The sequence below is a fragment of the Arachis hypogaea genome, chromosome 5, assembly GCF_003086295.3.
Source record: "Arachis hypogaea cultivar Tifrunner chromosome 5, arahy.Tifrunner.gnm2.J5K5, whole genome shotgun sequence".
NCBI classification, from domain to species: domain Eukaryota; kingdom Viridiplantae; phylum Streptophyta; class Magnoliopsida; order Fabales; family Fabaceae; genus Arachis; species Arachis hypogaea.
The window spans coordinates 98,143,387-98,162,222 of record NC_092040.1 but is presented as its reverse complement, the minus strand read 5'-3'; the positions used below and the strand labels follow the sequence as shown (position 1 = coordinate 98,162,222).

At 31.6% G+C, this 18,836-nt stretch overlaps 1 protein-coding gene and 1 pseudogene across 2 annotated transcripts; one reads left to right on the top strand and one right to left on the bottom strand.

Annotated features, from left to right (window-relative positions):
- Positions 1 to 506: 506 nt before the first annotated feature.
- LOC112803836 (aldehyde dehydrogenase family 2 member C4) lies at positions 507 to 17,838 on the bottom strand. Of its 2 annotated transcripts, XM_072237581.1 has the most exons (14): positions 17,590 to 17,838; positions 11,374 to 11,516; positions 7,407 to 7,790; positions 7,222 to 7,311; positions 6,728 to 6,901; positions 6,496 to 6,633; positions 6,173 to 6,310; positions 5,991 to 6,052; positions 4,538 to 5,912; positions 4,352 to 4,455; positions 4,142 to 4,261; positions 2,290 to 2,818; positions 1,951 to 1,994; positions 530 to 1,230 (listed from the first exon to the last, which is right to left on the bottom strand). In XM_072237581.1, exons 1-9 carry the CDS (start codon positions 17,684 to 17,686, stop codon positions 5,639 to 5,641), a joined length of 1,500 nt encoding a protein of 499 aa, XP_072093682.1. In that variant the 5' UTR covers positions 17,687 to 17,838; the 3' UTR covers positions 530 to 1,230; positions 1,951 to 1,994; positions 2,290 to 2,818; positions 4,142 to 4,261; positions 4,352 to 4,455; positions 4,538 to 5,638. The 2 variants fall into 2 exon arrangements, with proteins under 2 accessions (XP_029154280.1, XP_072093682.1); XM_029298447.2 differs by lacking the exon at positions 1,951 to 1,994 and having other exon boundaries at positions 507 to 1,230.
- On the top strand, positions 2,303 to 2,952 carry LOC112802164 (multiprotein-bridging factor 1c-like; annotated as a pseudogene).
- Positions 17,839 to 18,836: the final 998 nt, after the last annotated feature.

The following is an 18,836-nucleotide window of genomic DNA, read 5'->3' as shown; positions in this document are numbered from 1 at the left end:
AAAGAACAATGTCATCTACAAGAATTTAACAAAGCCAACACAACTGTAAGCATGGAAAAACTTACAGAGTTGGCTCCTCTAGCACGGATGTCTCCAACTGCTCCACCCTTCCAACCTTGTATCTTCACAATGAAAAAAAAAACTCAAAACAGGCATACGAAGTCCTCAATTCATTAGCTAGGAAATTTATATGCAACATGATTAGTAAGATTAATTCATATCATCCAATCTATCTGGAGTTAGCCATACTCATCTATGTGCTGCACAAAATCTCCACTTCAGATGTACATTACATTTAATCAAATCAACTTTCAAACGAAATCTCACTCTATCCTTAGTACTTACCCCCGAGCAACCAAGTTTTGAACAGCATCATCAATCCCACTTTCAGATATACCAACCAGAAGTAGCAAGTAATAACAACTCTCTTTAATCTTTAAGAGGTAAACAAGTAGGAAAGTAATAACCAAACGACTATATACGACAAAAGAGTTGAGCTGTCGACATTTTCCCACACCACTTAATGTTATTTTCCAATCAAGCTCCTTATGGCCAATTTCAGCATCCATTTCATAGAACTCATAAAACTTCCCCTGTGATTGCCATTAATTATGGCAGACTACTATTAATTGAAGTTAATGAATACACAGTAAATCCTCAAAATTAAATGGTATTACGACATCAATAGTCAAAATACTTCATGGACTAACCACTTTATAGCAGAACATCCATGTATTTACACTTGACACTCCAATACTGTTTCTGTGAAGCTGACATCTTTTTCAAAGCATCCGGAGGTATATAAAGTGTTGTCCTGTCGTACAAAGGATCATTGGGCCTTCTTCCACTTGCATCCCTGATTCGAGAAGGATCAAGCCACTCAAACCTGCTAGCCACTTCTGCTTCCTTCTTAGTCAAGTTCAGTGATGGTGAATCCTCAAGAAATCTGAATCGTTTGCCAGAATCCATCAATAAACGAAACTTGGATTCGTCATCTCGACTTCACTTAGCATGAGAAGCAAGAGGCTGCATTCCTGGTGTTTCAGGCCTAACAACATCATCATTAATTTCGATAGGCACCATGTTTAACTGATTTGCCTTTGCCTCGAGACTTACAGCAGTATTTTTCACCATAGGATGAAAAGCTCCTTCATATTCCTGATGCTGTCCTTTACCGTTATCACATAATGGTGAAGAGACTTACACAAACTGTCATCTGATGTCTGGCTCCTGCAAAAACATTAGCGCACATAAGATCATTGTAGTGGCAAAATAACAAAAATAAAAATGAAACTAAACAGTATTTTTCATTTAGAAATTTCAGTTCCAGCTGTATGTTCGGTATCGTTTAACTTGCTAGAGAATCAAATTCTTTGGAGAAATCAAATTGCTTCAATTTACTATGTTGCAAAAGTTCACCGAATAATCCAAAATATTGATCATCATTCTCAAAGTGAAAATTCACATGCTATTTTTTTTCCAATCACCTTTCACATGCATTTAGTTCAGATAACACATTGACACTTCTGTAAACTTACATTTTTTCTATTTTCTAATAAACTTAATGGAAAAAGGAAACAATATAAGAAAATAAAACATCGAAACTTTACGAAATAAGCACATTTCATTTTCTTCTCTCGCATTTTGGTGAAACAGAACCCTAAGGGGAACGAATGACTTGCCTATGACTAAGCTTATCGCCGTCGCTGACAAACTTGTGCATGATGCTCTCAAAGAGGTTAGGAGCAAAGCCATTCCAAGTAAGATTCGATCCAAAAACTAAAATAATCCTTTAGTCTACATTTAATTGATTAAGTATTTTCACACTTTTTAAAAACCAAAATTTTAAGGAAATTTAATAAATTATTTGCTTAAAAATACTTCTTATATTTTTTATTCAAATACAAAATTATTTTTTAATAATAAAATTTAAGAATATAAATACTTTACCTTCGTCCATTGTCTCATTGTTTGCTTTCCCTGAAGTTCATAATCTATAATGAACATCCAAATAAGGAAACAAAACAAAAAATATATAAAAATATTATTTATATATTAAAATTACTCACTAATATATTTATATATAAATATTTATGAAATTTAATTTATTTTTAATATATATTTATATTTTAATATATATTCTATAATGATATTTTTTTTATACTGGTTTAATTTATACTGATTTATTTTAACATAATAACATATATTTTATACTGGTTCTCTTAATTTATTTTCACTCAACCAGTTTTCTTTATTCAATTCATCATTTCGTTTTTATTCAAATCTTACCACGTGTTTTGCAATGATGCCGACTCGATCAGCGGGGACCATAATGCAGGACTGGGAGCCTGTGATTCTGCACAAGTCCAGGCCCAAGGCCCAGGACCTTCGTAACCCCAAGGCCGTGAACCAGGCCCAGAGGTCGGGCGCCGAGGTGCAGACCATCAAGAAGTTTGACGCGGGGTCTAACAGGAAGCCCGGGCCTGGGATCAACGCGAGGAAGCTGGAGGAAGGGACGGAGCCTGCGGCGCTGGAGCGGGTGGTGGTGGAGGTGAGGCAGGCCATACAGAAGGCCCGTCTGGATAAGAAGATGAGCCGGGCAGAGCTGGCGAAGCAGATCAACTAGAGGCCGCAGGTGGTGCAGGAGTACGAGAACGGCAAAGCCCAGCCCAACCAGGCCGTGCTCGCTAAGATGGAGAGAGTTCTTGGTGTCAAGCTCAGGGGCAAAATCAGAAAATGAAAGAAGATTTTCCTTTAATAACAGTGCTTTGTGTTGTGGTGTTGTGTTGTGTTCTGGATCAGGTCTGTTGTTTAATATCTGATATGATAGAAGGGAACGTTAACCGTGTGTGATTTTAGGGAGAAAGTGTTAACAAAAGTTTGATAGTGTAATGAGATCTTGCTGTAGATTAATGTCATTATGACTTATTTGATTTTAAAATTTGGAGATTACATTGATTCGCATGTGAAAATTTCATTAACTAAATCATTCTTCACCCATGTTTGATATCTCAAAACATACATTCATTTATGCCATATATCACTTTCTTCTCAAATCACTTTACCTTGAAACCAAAAGTCCTTTCTCTTTATACCATTCTTTTCCACACCATCTAATTTTTCCAAACCAACCTCAAAATCATTTCATTCTTAAACCATCCGCTTAACCACTTTAAATTAGGAATTATTAATTAATTACCACCACAAAGTCTCAAGATTTTGAGGGAGAATCTATCAAATTTTAATTTCTTAAATTCATTAAAGATCCTTAAAAATCATTGTTTTCTTAATTTGAATCAAAATCAAATCACAAAAATCAGAAATCCCAAACAATTTTCAAAGCCGAATCACTTAGAACAAAACCAGCCCATTCAAACCGAAACCACCTTCAAGTTCACTTTTAAAACCAATTCTCTGACTTCTTCCAAAACGTCACAAACAGAATTACTTAATCAAAGTCCAATTTCTTTTAAATCCACTAATACTCCTCCAATTGAAATTCTCAAGTCAAATTCAAAAACATAAACCCTTTTCACATTTAAAACAGCCTTAAGACATAAGTTTCTTCGAAATGACTTGCTCCCAAAAGAAATATAATATTTTTCTCAAGAAAATAGGACTAAATTATAATTTTCATTTCAATAATTCATTTCTAACATGGTTCATCACTTTCTTGAATAATTCAAGTAAAATACTAAAAATCTTAAAATCATAATTTTCCGAAAAACATTTCAATAAAATCTCGAATTTTATAGGAATTTTGGCAACATCTCCCCCAAAACTTGAACTTTGCCACCCTTTCCTGGTCCCAACTAAACCATTCCACAACCTTTTCCAACGGGTTCAAAAATCAAATCAGTTTAAAATCAAGCTAATTCCAAAAATTCATATCATTTTCGTATCTCAAGGAAATCGATTCAAAATCAAATCATTTTTAACGAACCAAACTCATTTCCCAAAACTTTAAAGAATTAATTTAACAAAACCAAACAATAATCCAATCAACAATAGTCATATTCATCCCAAAACAGCCCGACAATCCATAAGACTTGCATAATCACCAGAAATTGTATTTATCGCATCCATATCCATTTATAACAATTCCAAAATATAAAATAAGTTTCTAGAAAAACACCCCTACCTCGACAAGCCGAGACCCGAAAACCAAACGCGTCAAGGAAACCTTCCCTCTTAGCGTGCAATCCGCGGCAGCCGCAACCACAACAACTTTAATCACGGCACGTAAGAACTGAACTTAAACCTAAAGCATTAACGTTGCAAGGACCTTAGAAACATATCACAGAATAGCTACTAAAAGAAATCGAAACAGGGAATAGCTTATTGAACCTACGAATATCCGCAAAAACAGAACGGCGGCGACTCCGTTGACGACACGGCAGCTTGATGTCGCATGCACGACTACTGAACTCGGCATGCACGAACCACAATTCGACCCTATGCTACCATCATCTCAGTAACTCTAACAAGTTATGACAGAAAAGCTGATTTCAAAGGTCTTAGAGACGATAACGCTTACCACGACAGAGGATCCAGCGGCAGAGGCAAGGCACGGCGAAACCTAACTCTTCCTCCTTCTCCGCGACTCAGACGGCAGCACGGGTAGCCACAGCGGCGGCGAGCTTCAGCCGCGACGGAGAACGGCAAAACAGCGTCGTTCTTCCCCTCCTCCAGCTCTTCCCTCTTGAATGTTGCGCGTCCCTCTCTTTCCCGGCAACAATGGCGATGAAGGCGAGCTTGGTGGTGACGGCGGCAACACGCGACGGTGGAGGTCCGCGATGAGGACGACGGCAGCGCTGTCTTCGCGGTGAACCGACGCGGTCTCTCTCACTCCTCGCGGTTCTGCTTCGACGGCTGCTCCAAGGTAGACCGGCGGCGACGGCAAGTTGGGTGCTGGCGCGGACAGCTCCCCCTTCTCTTCCTCTCCTTCCTCGAGCTCCCTTCCCCGTTCCCCTTTTCTTTTTCTTTCTTTCATTCTTTTCTTTTTTGTGTTGAGTGTGAGTGTGAGTGTTGTGTGTGAGGGGTGGGGCGAGTGTCGTTTAGTTTAGGGTTTGGGGTAGATTAGGGAATTTTAATAAAATAAGGGTAATAACATAATTTTATAAAATAAATAAAAAGATAGAATAATAATTAAAAACTAAATTAAATATAAATTATTTATCTTAAAAAAATATTTTTTAATTACTAATCAGCAAATTATTTTCACTTAAATACCAATTTAATAAAAATTGAAAATAAGTAAATTAAATCTCTTCTATTTATAAAATAAAGTTAAAAATTTATATGTTAAAATTAAAGTATATAAAATACTCATTATTTTTCAATTATAAGAATTCTAAATAATAAATAAGAACTTACTCAACTTATATATAAACATTTTTAAAAATATTATCTTAAATAAATATTATTATGAATCATAAATAATTTATTAATTTCTTTTCAAAATTCGAGTCCTACACTAAGGGTTGAATTAATGAAGACATGCATTTAGTGAGCCCCCACGAGACCAAAGATGGAACAAAAAGTTTCATAAAGTGGGAATTTTATGTGTGAGGAAAGGTATACATAGCTTCAAAAAGTTTCATTGGATCCATTTTATTTGATAGAGGGAACATTGAATTCAAAGCCAAGGAGAGTTGTAAATTGGAGTTACAACAGATTTCTGTTGCAGGTACTGGTGGAGTGCTTGCATTCCATATTCTCTTCCAAATCCACTCTGCTTATACCCTCCATAAGGAATGTCACTCCCAAATATGAAATAGCAGTTGATCCAAACAATGCCTGCACGAATGGATCTGGACACTGTGTTTGCAATATCCAAATTCTTTGTCACAATTCCTGCTGCTAGCCCATACTTGGTGTTATTAGCCCTCATAATTGCCTCTTCAATAGTCCTGTTTCAGTTTTCCATCCATTATTGTAATAGTAATAGTGTACAAAGAAAACATAAAGCAGTAACTTGTGTAACTTACTTGAATTTCATTAGTGACATCACAGGGCCAAATATTTCATCTTGTGCTATAAGCATGTCCCCCTGAAAATGATTGTTTAACAATAAAAGGGAAATATTTGACAACATGATGGTTAGTTGTCTTGTTTTCCCAAAAAAGGCTGATTCAAATATTCAATACTCCTTTTTGGAGATAACGTTCACCTTAACATCAGAGAAAATTGTTGGCTCAATGTAGTAGCCCTTGTCTCCTAATCTTTTACCCCCATATAAAAGGGTGGCTCCTTCTTTCTTTCCATGCTCTATGTAGGAAAGAATTTTCTCAAATTGCTTTTTATCAACCTACAAAGGGATAATAGTTACTAATAAAAGATAATTATAATTATTTGTTCTTAATTTTATTCGTATCGATATATAATCTATCTACTATTTAGACTTTATTCATTAACAAATGATGAATGTAAGGTATATTTATTTAAAATACGACGAAAATGATATAACATGATATGGTAATATTTTCCATATACCTGAGGGCCTTGCTGAGATTTAGGGTCAAAAGGATCACCAACAACCCAAGCTTTTGCTTTCTCTACCAACTTCTTCTCAAATTCATCATATATCCCTTCCTGAACAAACACACGTGAACTTGCAACACATATCTCACCCTGAAATCAAAACAAGAACAAAATGTTAAAAGAGTGTCATTATAATGTGTAACCTGAGTTTCTTCATTATTAATTCACTTAAGAGAAATTTGACCTTGTTATATACTGTGCCCAAGAGAGCAAGGCTAGCAGCTTTATCTACATCAGCATCATCAAAGATTAGAAGAGGTGACTTTCCTCCTAATTCAAGTGAAACTTGTTTCAAGTTGCTGCTAGCTGCAGCATGCATTATTTCACGGCCTACCTCCGTCGAACCGGTGAAGCTAACCTGCACACACAAAAAGCACAAAAATCAAAACATTAGCCGAGTTTAACATACAAATCAAACAACGCTATAGCCAAGTTACATTGCAGTCAGTTACATGAATCAAACTATCCAAGACATCCCACAATGTGACTTAATATAATAAAGCGGGCAAGCCACAATGTTGAAGTGGTTAGATATATAACTATTGATGTGCATTTTTCTATGAGCTTAAACTTTTAGGAAGAATAGTTTCATGATATAATATAACTTTTATGATTTAAAGATCTAGAGTTCGATTCTTATTGACCTAAAAAGAAGAATTATTCTTATCAAGTGATTACCTTGTCAACATTCATGTGTGAGGATATTGCGGCACCAGCAGTAGGTCCAAATCCTGGTACTACATTGAGCACACCATCTGGAATTCCAGCCTTAGGATAAACAGAGCAAACACAATATTCAACTTAGAAAAGCAAGAAATTAATAACGCAATGTGACATTCAAAAATTGGACAACAAAACCATACCTGCTTAGCTAAATGAGCATAAAACAAAGCCGACAGCGGTGTTTGTTCGGCAGGTTTAAGTACCATGGTGCAACCAGCAGCCAATGCTGGACTAACCTTAGTTAAAAACATATTACTAGGAAAATTCCATGGAATGATGTGTCCAACAACACCAACCGGTTCCATCAAAGTATATGCATGGAACTCTCCAGAAGCTTTTAGCACCTCACCATGGATCTTATCGGCAGCACCGGCATAGTAGCGTAGCATATTCGCTGCTGCAGGAATTTCTTGGGCCTTGCACCTATTGTACAACTTTCCAGCATCAATGGCATCCAATGCTGCTAACTCTGATGCGTTTTGATCAATCAGATCTGCCCATTTCAGCATGATTTTGGCCCTCTTCTGGTTTGGTTAGTCAGTTAAGCCATGTTGAGTTTAATTAGTATCTTGTAACATTCCAAATTCTAACTGATACAATTTGGTTCAATTAGTTTGGTTTTATTATGACATTGATATTTCTCTCTTACAATATCATGAGTTAACTTGGAGATATTTGAATGTAATTTACTCAATTGTTTAACAATGATAGGATAAGATTTCATGTCTATATCTATGAAATGGTTGTGGCCCTGCTTCATAATCAACTAGGTATACATCAAGATGAGCTAACAGATTCAACTAGGGTTAATGTTCAAATTCGTCCCTGAATGATTTTTTTAATTAAATTAGTCCTTGAAAGATAAACTGTTAGTCAAATTAGTTCTTTCGTCAATTGAATGATGACGTGTCACGTTAAGTGCTACGTGGCATGATGACGTGATACGTCACGTGATCGGTCAAAGTTTTCTAATAGTCAAAATAGTCCTTGAAAGTCCAAACGTAAGTCATTTTCATCCCTCAAATTTTAAAAATTAATCAAATTAGTTCTTATATAATTTTTTTATTTTTTCTTCATAAAATTATCTCTCTCTTTTAATTTTTCTCAAAATCTCTCTTATTCTTTTCTATTCTAAAACATTTTTCTTACATTACTACATCTTGCTGGAATATATATATATATATACTCAAAATTGAAATGTATGTATTTATTAACCTAAACAAAGTTATATGCTCAAAATCAAAATTTATGTATGTTAACCTAAACAAAGTTATACCACTAATTTTTTTCTACTACACCTTTTTTTTCCATTACGGTATTAATTACATATAAGATGTTATGGTTGTAATACTTAGAGTCAAAATTTAAGAAGATTCACAAATTTTGATTCAATTCCAAACTTTACAAAATATTAAAAATTTGTTGGTTAATTATTATTATTATTATAAACGAATTGTTTCTTAAGCGTAATACGTGCAAAGATCATAATAAATTTTTATGTGTTTCACATATTTGAGAAAGATTATATAATTTTTCTTTTAATTTCACAAATGAATGAGATAAAATGAAATAGGAAATATTATACCTATGCATAACACATGCTACTCCGCACTAGTATATTATATAAATAAATATGCTTCGTATTAAAATAAAATTCCTTTTGTTTTAAATAAAATATTTAAAAAATTATATTAGAATATTAAGATTCAAAAAGTGATTCCATAAATCAGTTTTTCAATTATTGAGTTTTACTATATAAATTAAATAATAATAAAAATTATAATTTTAAAAAATTTAAAAGATTTAACATTTAAAATAATTACTATATTATTTAGTAAAATTTAAAATATTAAATTTTTAAATATATAATCAACAATAATTTGATAAACTAATTTAAATAAAAAAATTCACATAAAAAATTACAATTTGAAAATGTAAAATTTTAAAATACAAATGATAAAATAATTTTATAAAAATTTAATTATTTTTATTATTTTATGTAAAGAGAATTTTATTTATTAAGGTTTAAAAAATAATATTAAAATTAGTAGTATAAAAAAATATTATAAATTAAATATTATAAAAAAATTATATAAGGACTAAGTTGACTAATTTTTAAAATTTAAGGGATGAAAATGACTTACGTCTAAACTTTCAAGGACTATTTTGACTAATAGAAAACTTTTTTTATATGTCAAGTGTCACGTGGCGTGTCACGTCATCATCCAATTGACGGAAGGACTAATTTGACTAACAGTTTATCTTTCAGAGATTAATTTGATTAAAAAATTCATTTGAGGACGAAAATAAAGATCGCGTGATCTTTCAGGGACGAATTTGAACATTAACCCAATTCAACTATCAATATAAAATACACATTGAAATACAAAATATATATTAAAAATGAGTTAAATACTATACATGTATTTTATACATAAAATACATTGTGACTGATTTCGATGTGCGAATAACATTTTTGTTTCACAATAAAGCTACTTTAATTTTAGGAATATGCCAATGCTGGCCTACCACAATCCTGGGATTCCTTTGAACTTCCAGCAGCTTAAAATCAAAATCAGAATCTTATCTACCAGAGCAATTAAAATATTTTACTGGAGAATAATCAAATTGTTTTACGGTAGCATAACAATTTTTTTTTTATAAACATCAAATGTACATTCTTATACAATAATTGTTTGGTTATTCATTTTTGGTTTTCTTGTAACATGGATAATGTGATTTTCTTATGTTATAAAAATGTCAAAAACTAGGTAGGTGGTATATTTGATTGTGAATATAAAACAAAGAATAAGCACATTATAGTAAGAGGTACGAATTTAATAAACTATACCTTTGTCGCAATCAGTATCAGCCTTGAAACAAAGAAGAAAAACAAACGTGATGGATTATTCAAGGGGAGGCATCTGATTCTAGAATCCTATATCTCTATATAATAAAAACATAAATATTTCCTTTTTAGAAATGTTCAATTTCTAACACCTTTATTTTTATGTTTTTATCTTATATTTATACTAACACTAACAAATTCTCAATATTTTATACTAGAAGTGATGGTCTTATAACATTCTTTTTTTTCTTTTAAGCCTGTGCAAATTCAAGAATTCACTTAAAAATATATTAGAATAGTGAAGTTTAAATCATAAACTCATAAGAGCTTATCAGTAAACCATAAAAAAAATCTTATGTGTAAAATTGTAAATTTAATTGAAAATCTAGACGGAAAAACTTATAAGAATACGAGTTACTTGGACAATTTCATAATGATAAACCGTATTCCCCTTTATTCTTTAATATTATCTAAAAATAGTAACTTTTCAGAGTATTTAGTTAGAAAGTATTTTTTAAATATTTATTAAAAAAATAATAAAAAGTTTTAAAATTTGATATATTCAATTATTGAAAATATAAAACACCTATCCTTAATAGTAAGATTTTTTCAAAAAAATAATATTCTTAGTTCTTAACTAAACTTAGCGTATACTTGTGAATAAATTGAGTGTTTTTTTTAGTATGGAGTTAAAAAATTTGAGAGTTAAATTTTATAATAAAATTTTATAAATATACAAATTTGATCCTTAAATTTATTATTTAAAAAATACAAAAATTATAAATATAAATCTGACCTTCACATTTTTTGTTTCTCAAATCTGACTCTCTAATTTTTTTTATTTCTCTTCCACAATTTTATGATACCTTCCTGATTTCCATGATACAATAAAATACACATTCTTTTCTAATAGGGTAGTGTTAGGGGGAACATCACCATACTATCCAGAATAACCATCCGGATACCGAGGATAACCATCCGGATTTTGGGGTTCACCAAGAATCGAACTCTTGACTTTTCGAATCTAGAACTCTAATACCATATCTGAAACCACTCATTCCAAAAGCATAACCTGACAGGACAATGTAACACTAATGGTCATATCTCTAATACTTCCTAAACCTCCATTGTACACATTGTACGCTTAAACCATTGGCTCCCTATACTATTAAAAATAAAAAACGTGTATATACTTGTTAGCAAAACATATTCCAAAATAACTTTTTTTTTTTTGCTAGAGACTAGAGAGAGAAACTTACAGCTCCGGCCATGCGAGGCCATGGACCGGTGTCAAATGCTTCACGCGCCGCTTTGACGGCAGCATCAATATCTTCTTTTCTTCCTTCCGAGATTCTCGCAATTACCTCTCCTGTTCTTGGATCTATTGTCTCAAACTCACTCCCTATTTATTTTTCCCCAATAACCACAAAGGAACAAACAAAAATTGTTTATATATATATTTGATGTACTAATAATATTACACTTTATTTGTTGGTGTAAATCACTTTTACATATGTAACTAGTTATATATGGTCATATTATTAAAAAAAATTATTAACAGTATGAATAGTCATTAAAAAAATAAATATGATCAGATAATTATATAAAATATATACTATTAATGTCTTAAAATTAAATTTATAATGTTAAATGAATTTTATAATATCATTAAATTAATTTATTTTTATATAATTATTAAAGTAGTGGATAAAATTTTTAAAATTAATTGTAGTATAGTTACTAATATGATTATACATGAGATTATATAGTTTTAATACACTACAAAGATGTATTCAATTGAATATTTGTAGGTATGAAATATTAGATAAGTGACAGAACTAAACACTTTTATATATATTAATATGATTATGTAACAATTAAATATCTATGTACAAGAAATTACATAGTATTAATACATATTCAAAATGAATCTGATTCTAAAACAACAAATAATCTTTGGGTGGTTCAAGATGTCATGATGGAACTTTGTGCAATTAGAAAACGAAATCTTAATCACTTATAACTCGTCATATTATAATTATAAAGAACAAATTATTTAATTTTCTTTTATTCATATTGAAAGATTCTTGCATAATTCGGGAATTTGTACTTGTTTTCAAATTTTTTGGTAAATATTTGTTGCTTCTAAAGAATAAGTGGTTAAAAATTATTAACTTAATTATTATTAAGGAATAAAAATATGGATTAATATGAATCTACATAAGAAATTTATAAGTCTAATCATTCCATTATGAGCAGAAAAAAGAATTACATTTTGATACTCAGCATCTTAAAATTCTCGTATAAATTAAACGAGTTAAAATCAAGAATTATATTAAAACTAGAAAAAAGATTTAGAATCAAATTTTTAGCAATAATTAGTTAATATTTATCTTTTTCTTATTTTCCTTTTCCATGTTAAACTTGTATCCATTCACTACTTTCTTAGTTAATTGTTTGCTTAAAAATAAATTGATTCCCTAAAAAAAATTATATGTCTTTAACTAAATCAACTTTTCTTTAACAAAAAATAGGGAAAAGCTCAGTATACAAGCAATTAGGGCTTGTAACTATTACAAGTTTATTAATGCCTAATCCACTAAAACGTGTTGCAACTCCTACGTCACTTACACGCGCTTTATTCATGCCGTTTCACGTTTTTTTTGTGCCTCTTTTTCTTTTTCTTCTTTCTCCGTGCTTCCTCTTTTTCTTCCTCTTCCTCTTCCTCTTCCTCCTCCTCTTCTTCTTCTTCTTCTTTCTCTGTGTCTCTTTTTTTTCTCTTCCTCCCTCTTTTTTTTTTATTGAAATTTCTTCTCCTCTTTTCGTTTTCTCTTTCTCCTTCATCAAAATCACTAGAAAAAACGAAGAAATATTATTCAATGTACGTTTCTTGCCTTCTCTTTCTCCTTCTTCTTCTTCTTACTACACGTTCTTCTTACTCTTTCTGTTCTTCTTCATTTACGTGATTTTCTCTCTGTTTTCTTTTTTCGTTATTCTCGATTTCTATTGTTTTTTGACATCAAGCTCTGAAATCGTTTTTGAAGAAGAAGAAGTAGCAGAAGATGAGAAGGAGAAAGAGAAAGAGAAAGAGTTCTGAATTATGCATGATTTTGGGTGTATTTTCTTAAATCCTTTGGGTGTATTTTCTGTAATCTTTTGGGTGTATTTCTATAATCGTTTGGGTGAATTCCTGTAACCGTTTGGGTGTATTTCTGTAATCTCTTGGGTATATTTTATGTAATCGTTTGGGTGTATTTCTGTAATCTCTTGGGTGTATTTTATGTAATCGTTTGGGTGTATTTCTGTAATGCCTGCTATTTTTTCTGAAATGAAAAATACACCCATAGATATCAGTAAGATACACCCATAGATATGAGTCAGATACACCCATAGATATCAGTCAGATATCACTCAAATACACCCAAATGATTACAGAAAATACACCTAAACGGTTACAAGAATTCACCCAAACGATTATAGAATACACCCAAAGGATTACAGAAAATACACCCAAAGGATTTAAGAAAATACACCCAAAATCATGCATAATTCAGAACTCTTTCTCTTTCTCCTCTTTATCTTCTGCTGCTTCTTTTTCTTCAAAAACGATTTTACCATGAAAAATTGAAAAAAAAACGAGAAAACAGAGAGAAAAGACGTAAATGAAGAAGAAGAAAAAGAAAACAAGGAAGAAGAACGTGCAGAAACGAAAGAAAATGAGAAGAAGAAGAGTAAGAGGAAGAAGAACGTGCAGCAAGAAGAAGAAGAATTTCAGAAACCATGAAAATCGAAAAAAACGAAGAAGAAGAAGAAGAAGAAGAAGAAGAAGAGGAAGAGGAAGAGGAAGAGGAAGAGGAAGAGGAAGAGGAAGAAGAAGAAGACGAAGACGAAGAAGAAGAAGAAAAGAAGAAGAAGAAGAAGAAGAAGAAGAAGAGGAAGAGGAAGAGGAAGAGGAAGAGGAAGAAGACGAAGAGAAATCGTTTGAGTGGGGCGCATGTAGTTACGCTCCATTCAAAATGAGTTGGTGCGCGTGTTAATAAAGTTTGGACTGATAACTTGTAAAACTTGTACGGTCTTTTTACTTGTATGTGTAGCAGGCCTCCAAAAAATAATAGTGATATAGAATATGTAGGCCACTAAAAATTTTATAGGTTTATAGATCTCAAAAAGAAAAAGTATCCACAAGCAAATATTTCAAAAACTTATTTATAAGTCTTTGTAAATTATGGTAGTGTTTGTTTTCCGACACCGAAAGAAACTGGGACTAAAAACTAAAATTTAATATTAGTTTAGTGATTAGAGATTAAAACTAATATTTTAATTCTAGAATATAAAATTTTTGTCATCTTATTATCAAGGTTTTTATGATGAATATTAAAATTTTAAGGGTTAAGTATTGTTTTCGTCTCTAATGTTTTGGGTTAAAATTAAAATCGTCCCCAACCTTTTTTTGTTATTAAAATCATCTTCAACGCTCAAAAACGCTTTAAAATCATCATTTTCTAAATTTTTGGATCAAAATATCCTCATCATCATCATTCTCCTCTTCACCTTCCTCACCCCACCACCTCCACTGCCATTAACATTGCCGGCGAAAAGAAGAAGAAGAAGAAGAAGGCTTTGCCGGCGAAAAACAACGCAGCGACAACAGTGGCAACCCGCAACCCCTCCCTCCTTCGCATTGCTTCTCTCTCTTTTTTCTCCGATGAATCAGTGGCGGCAGCACCTCTTTCGCATCGCTTTTTTCTCTCGCTCTCTCTTCTCCGATGAATCAGCGACCCAACGGCGGAGAACCAGCGACCCAGCGGCAACAGCAACACGTCCCTCCCTCTCTTCACATCGCTTCTTTCTCTCTTCTCCGATGAACCAGCGGCGGCAGCCCCTCTCTCTCTCTCTCTCTCTCTCTCTCTCTCTCTCTCTCTCTCTCTCTCTCTCTCTCTCTCTCTCTCTCTCTCTCTCTCTCTCTCTCTCTCTCTCTCTCTCTCTCTCCTCCAATGAACCAGCGGCAACGGCGACGACCCTGCAGCAGCAACGGCGGCCCTACAGCAGCAACCCATCTCTCCTTTCTTCGCATCATTTTTCTCTCTTTCTCTTCTCCAATGAACCAGCGGTGATCCAACGAATGACCTTGTAGCAGCAATAATGGCAACCTAGTGGCAGCGACAACCCAACAGTAGCCCTTCCCTTTGTTATGATGACAGTGAATATGGTTGAGGCAGTGGGGTGAGGAAGGTGAAAAGGAAAATGATGATGATAAGAGTATTTTGGTCTAACAATTTGAAAAATTATGATTTTAAAGCGTTTTTGAACGTTGAGGATGACTTTAATAACGAAAAAATGTCAGAGACGATTTTGATTTTGACCTAAGACGTTAGAGACGAAAACAATACTTAACCCAAATTTTAATAACATTTTTTTAAAAAAACACTTTTATTTAATTTTTTAAAGTTTAAATTTACTTCTTAATCTTTATATTTATCTTAAACTAAATATAACGCTTACATTTTACACTAAACACAATACAAAAACTTAATTTAATTTTATCTCTTAATTTCGAACTTCATTCCAAACGGAGCCTAACATATTAAGGGTCCGTTTGGAAAACACCAAAAAGCTATTTTTTTTACTTTTGACTTATAAAAAGTTACATTAAGAGTCCGTTTGGGAAGTAGCAGAAGCTACTTTTTTTTACTTTTGGATTATGAAAAGTCATAATCTATGTGTTTGGCACTATTTTAAAAAAAGCTTTTAACTTCCCAAAAAGTTAATTTGCAACTTTTTGAAAAAGTAGAAATATATGACTTCTTACTTCTCGAGAAGTCATTCTACCACTTACTTAAAAAAGATTAATTTTAAAACAAAAAAATTTACTTTCTTTCTTGACTCTATGAAAAATACTGACTCTTCGTCACCATTTTCACACAAGGTCTGCTAGAAGCACGGGCCTTCCACCATCATTCTCACGCAATGTTCCAAGTCTCACCATTTTTACGTAATGAAACATCTGATGGAAGTATTGATCATCCACCACATTTTCAGACAATATTACATCTGAACAACTTACTGCATATATTCCTTCTAAATATTTTTTTATCATTTTATCACTATTTTTATTATTAAATTTGTATTCAAGTGTGGTATGAAATTTCAGTTTTAATTTTATTTTTTTCATATGTAATTTCATAGCTTATTATTATTTTCATAATTAATTATTTTTTTTACCTCAATAAAGGAGAAGAGAGTTCTAATAGGAATAAAAATAAAAAATAAAAAACAGCAATAAAATATATATTGACACACATTTTATATTTATTTTTTATTTTCATCTACCATATCATACACAATATTAGTGATTAGGTTATGTAAAATCAACATTTAATATTGAAAAGTATTTGTTATTATCGTTATTTTAATATTCATTCTCTTTTGTAAAAAAAAAATTTATCTTTTGAGTTATTTATCCAAACGCTACAACTTTAAAATAAGTACTTTTATAACTAAAAATCCAAACACAAAATAACTTATTTATAACCTGCTATTAATAAAAGTCCTTATGTTTTAAATTCCTTTTCCAAAAGAACTTATTTAAATTATTTACCCAAACTGGGCCTTAATAGTGTTTAGTACAATTTTTTAGATAAACTTTTAACTTTTTAAAAATTTATTTAAGAGCTTTTGAAAAAGTTAAAAAATATGACTTTTTCTATTTTCAAAAACTATTTTATTACTCCTATTTAATGCATAACTTTAAAACAAGAACTTTTATAATAACTTTTTAAATATAAAATAACCTATTTAAAAATTATTATTAATAAAAAATTTTATATTTTAAACTCTTTTTTAAAAGAACTTATTTAAAAAATTTAGCCAAATTAGTCCTAACTCCGTAAACATATGAATTATGAAATGCTGGCTTTACTCGTTGACTAAACTGAGTGGGAGGCAAAACTGAAAAAGGAAACGTATCCAACACATGTGCAAATCCAATAATGCAATGCGATTCTTCAAATTACAAATTTTTAAGAACTTATTTATTACTATTTTTGTCATAAACCTTTATATTAAATCATCACACAAAAAAAAATTTAAAAACCATATTTGATTTTTTCAAAAATTCCATAAAATTGTTTGCAGAGGCAAATATTACTTTACTATGTTGCATGATTGAGAGTAGTGTTCATCTCTTGCTGTACAGTACAAAGTTTAATAATTGAAAGTTTGAAACCGACAAAACTGGGTTCTCTCGTCTCCATCTATCTCTGGAATTTTATTTCACTTTTCATACACGTGAAATTAAAAAGCAAGCCACCGTGTATGTATAAGATGAAAAAATTATATGAAAATAAGATGCAGATAATTAATTGGATAATTAAAATAGAATAGAAGGGAGAGGTAGGGGTATAAATAATAACAGAAAAACCCTGTAAATGTAGAAAAGTTGTTTAAGAAGTTAATTAAGTTAGCAACAAACTAACCTGAAAGGGAATCGACAAATTGTCCATTGATGAAGAGCTTGGTGAACTTCACGGTGGTGGGAATCTTGACGTGGCCATCGGAGATATCATTAGACATATTTGGTTTTGTTATCAAGGCAGATTCTAGTGACAGAAAGAATAAAAGATAAATAGATGAAGGCTTTTTAGATTGAGCAAGTGAATGGGAGAATACAAGTAGGGACTACTCCACTATTTATCCCATTATTTTATGGGAATAATGTTATATATATATATATATATATATATATATATATATATATATATATATATATGGGTGTGTGTGTATGATATGGTGGCCTTTTTTTTATTTAAAAAAAATCTTTATTTATCGATTGCAATACAAACATAGAAATATGCCCTTTTATACATTTAGTTGTGTTAAAAACTACAAAAATAGAACTGATATTTTTAATGAAAAAATTATAATTTTATTAAGGTTTTTTTATTTAAATAAATTAATAGGAGAACCAAATTACTCAATTCCCCTAAATGGATTTCGAAAACGTAATTTTCCTAAATCATATAATATATAAATCGTTCTTGGCTTTTGTATTTTAAATAATATATGAATTATGTTATCCTGGGACGATTTATGCATGAAATGCATTGTTCAAAAATACATAAATCGTCCCAAATCTATGTGTGTTACAAAAAATATATAAATCGTCCTAGGTCACCATAAGTTATGTTTTTTACGTGTAACTAGTCACTACTCAAGACTCTAACACGATTTATGTGTTACTATGGTAAGGCACATTAGGCTGGGACAGTTTATATTAAAAAACACAAAACTCATGACAATGGAATAATTTATGTACTAAAGGAGGCTATAAATAAACGAAAACGATGCATATCGAGCCATAGTTAAGTTGAGAATTTTGGGAAAATGACTGGGAGTGTGTGTAACACCCGACTACACTGAGTTTTACGCTTAAGTCGTAGAGGTAGTGTGGTGTTACAGACCTCTAATCAGGAAATATTTACATCTAATAGTGGAAGGACATAATATATTAGGAGTTTTGAAGAATGGGTAAAACAAAATTGCAAAATAAAAAGCATAACGCTCAGGAAATAAAATTACTTGCGTGCTAAGAAACCTAAAAGTTAATGATATGAATAAGCGAAAAAGCAAAGAAAGCCAAGAATACATCATAAATAGCTCCTGACTTAGCCCGTGAAGTCAAGGCTAGCCGGAGAATATATATATACATACATATATAGGTATC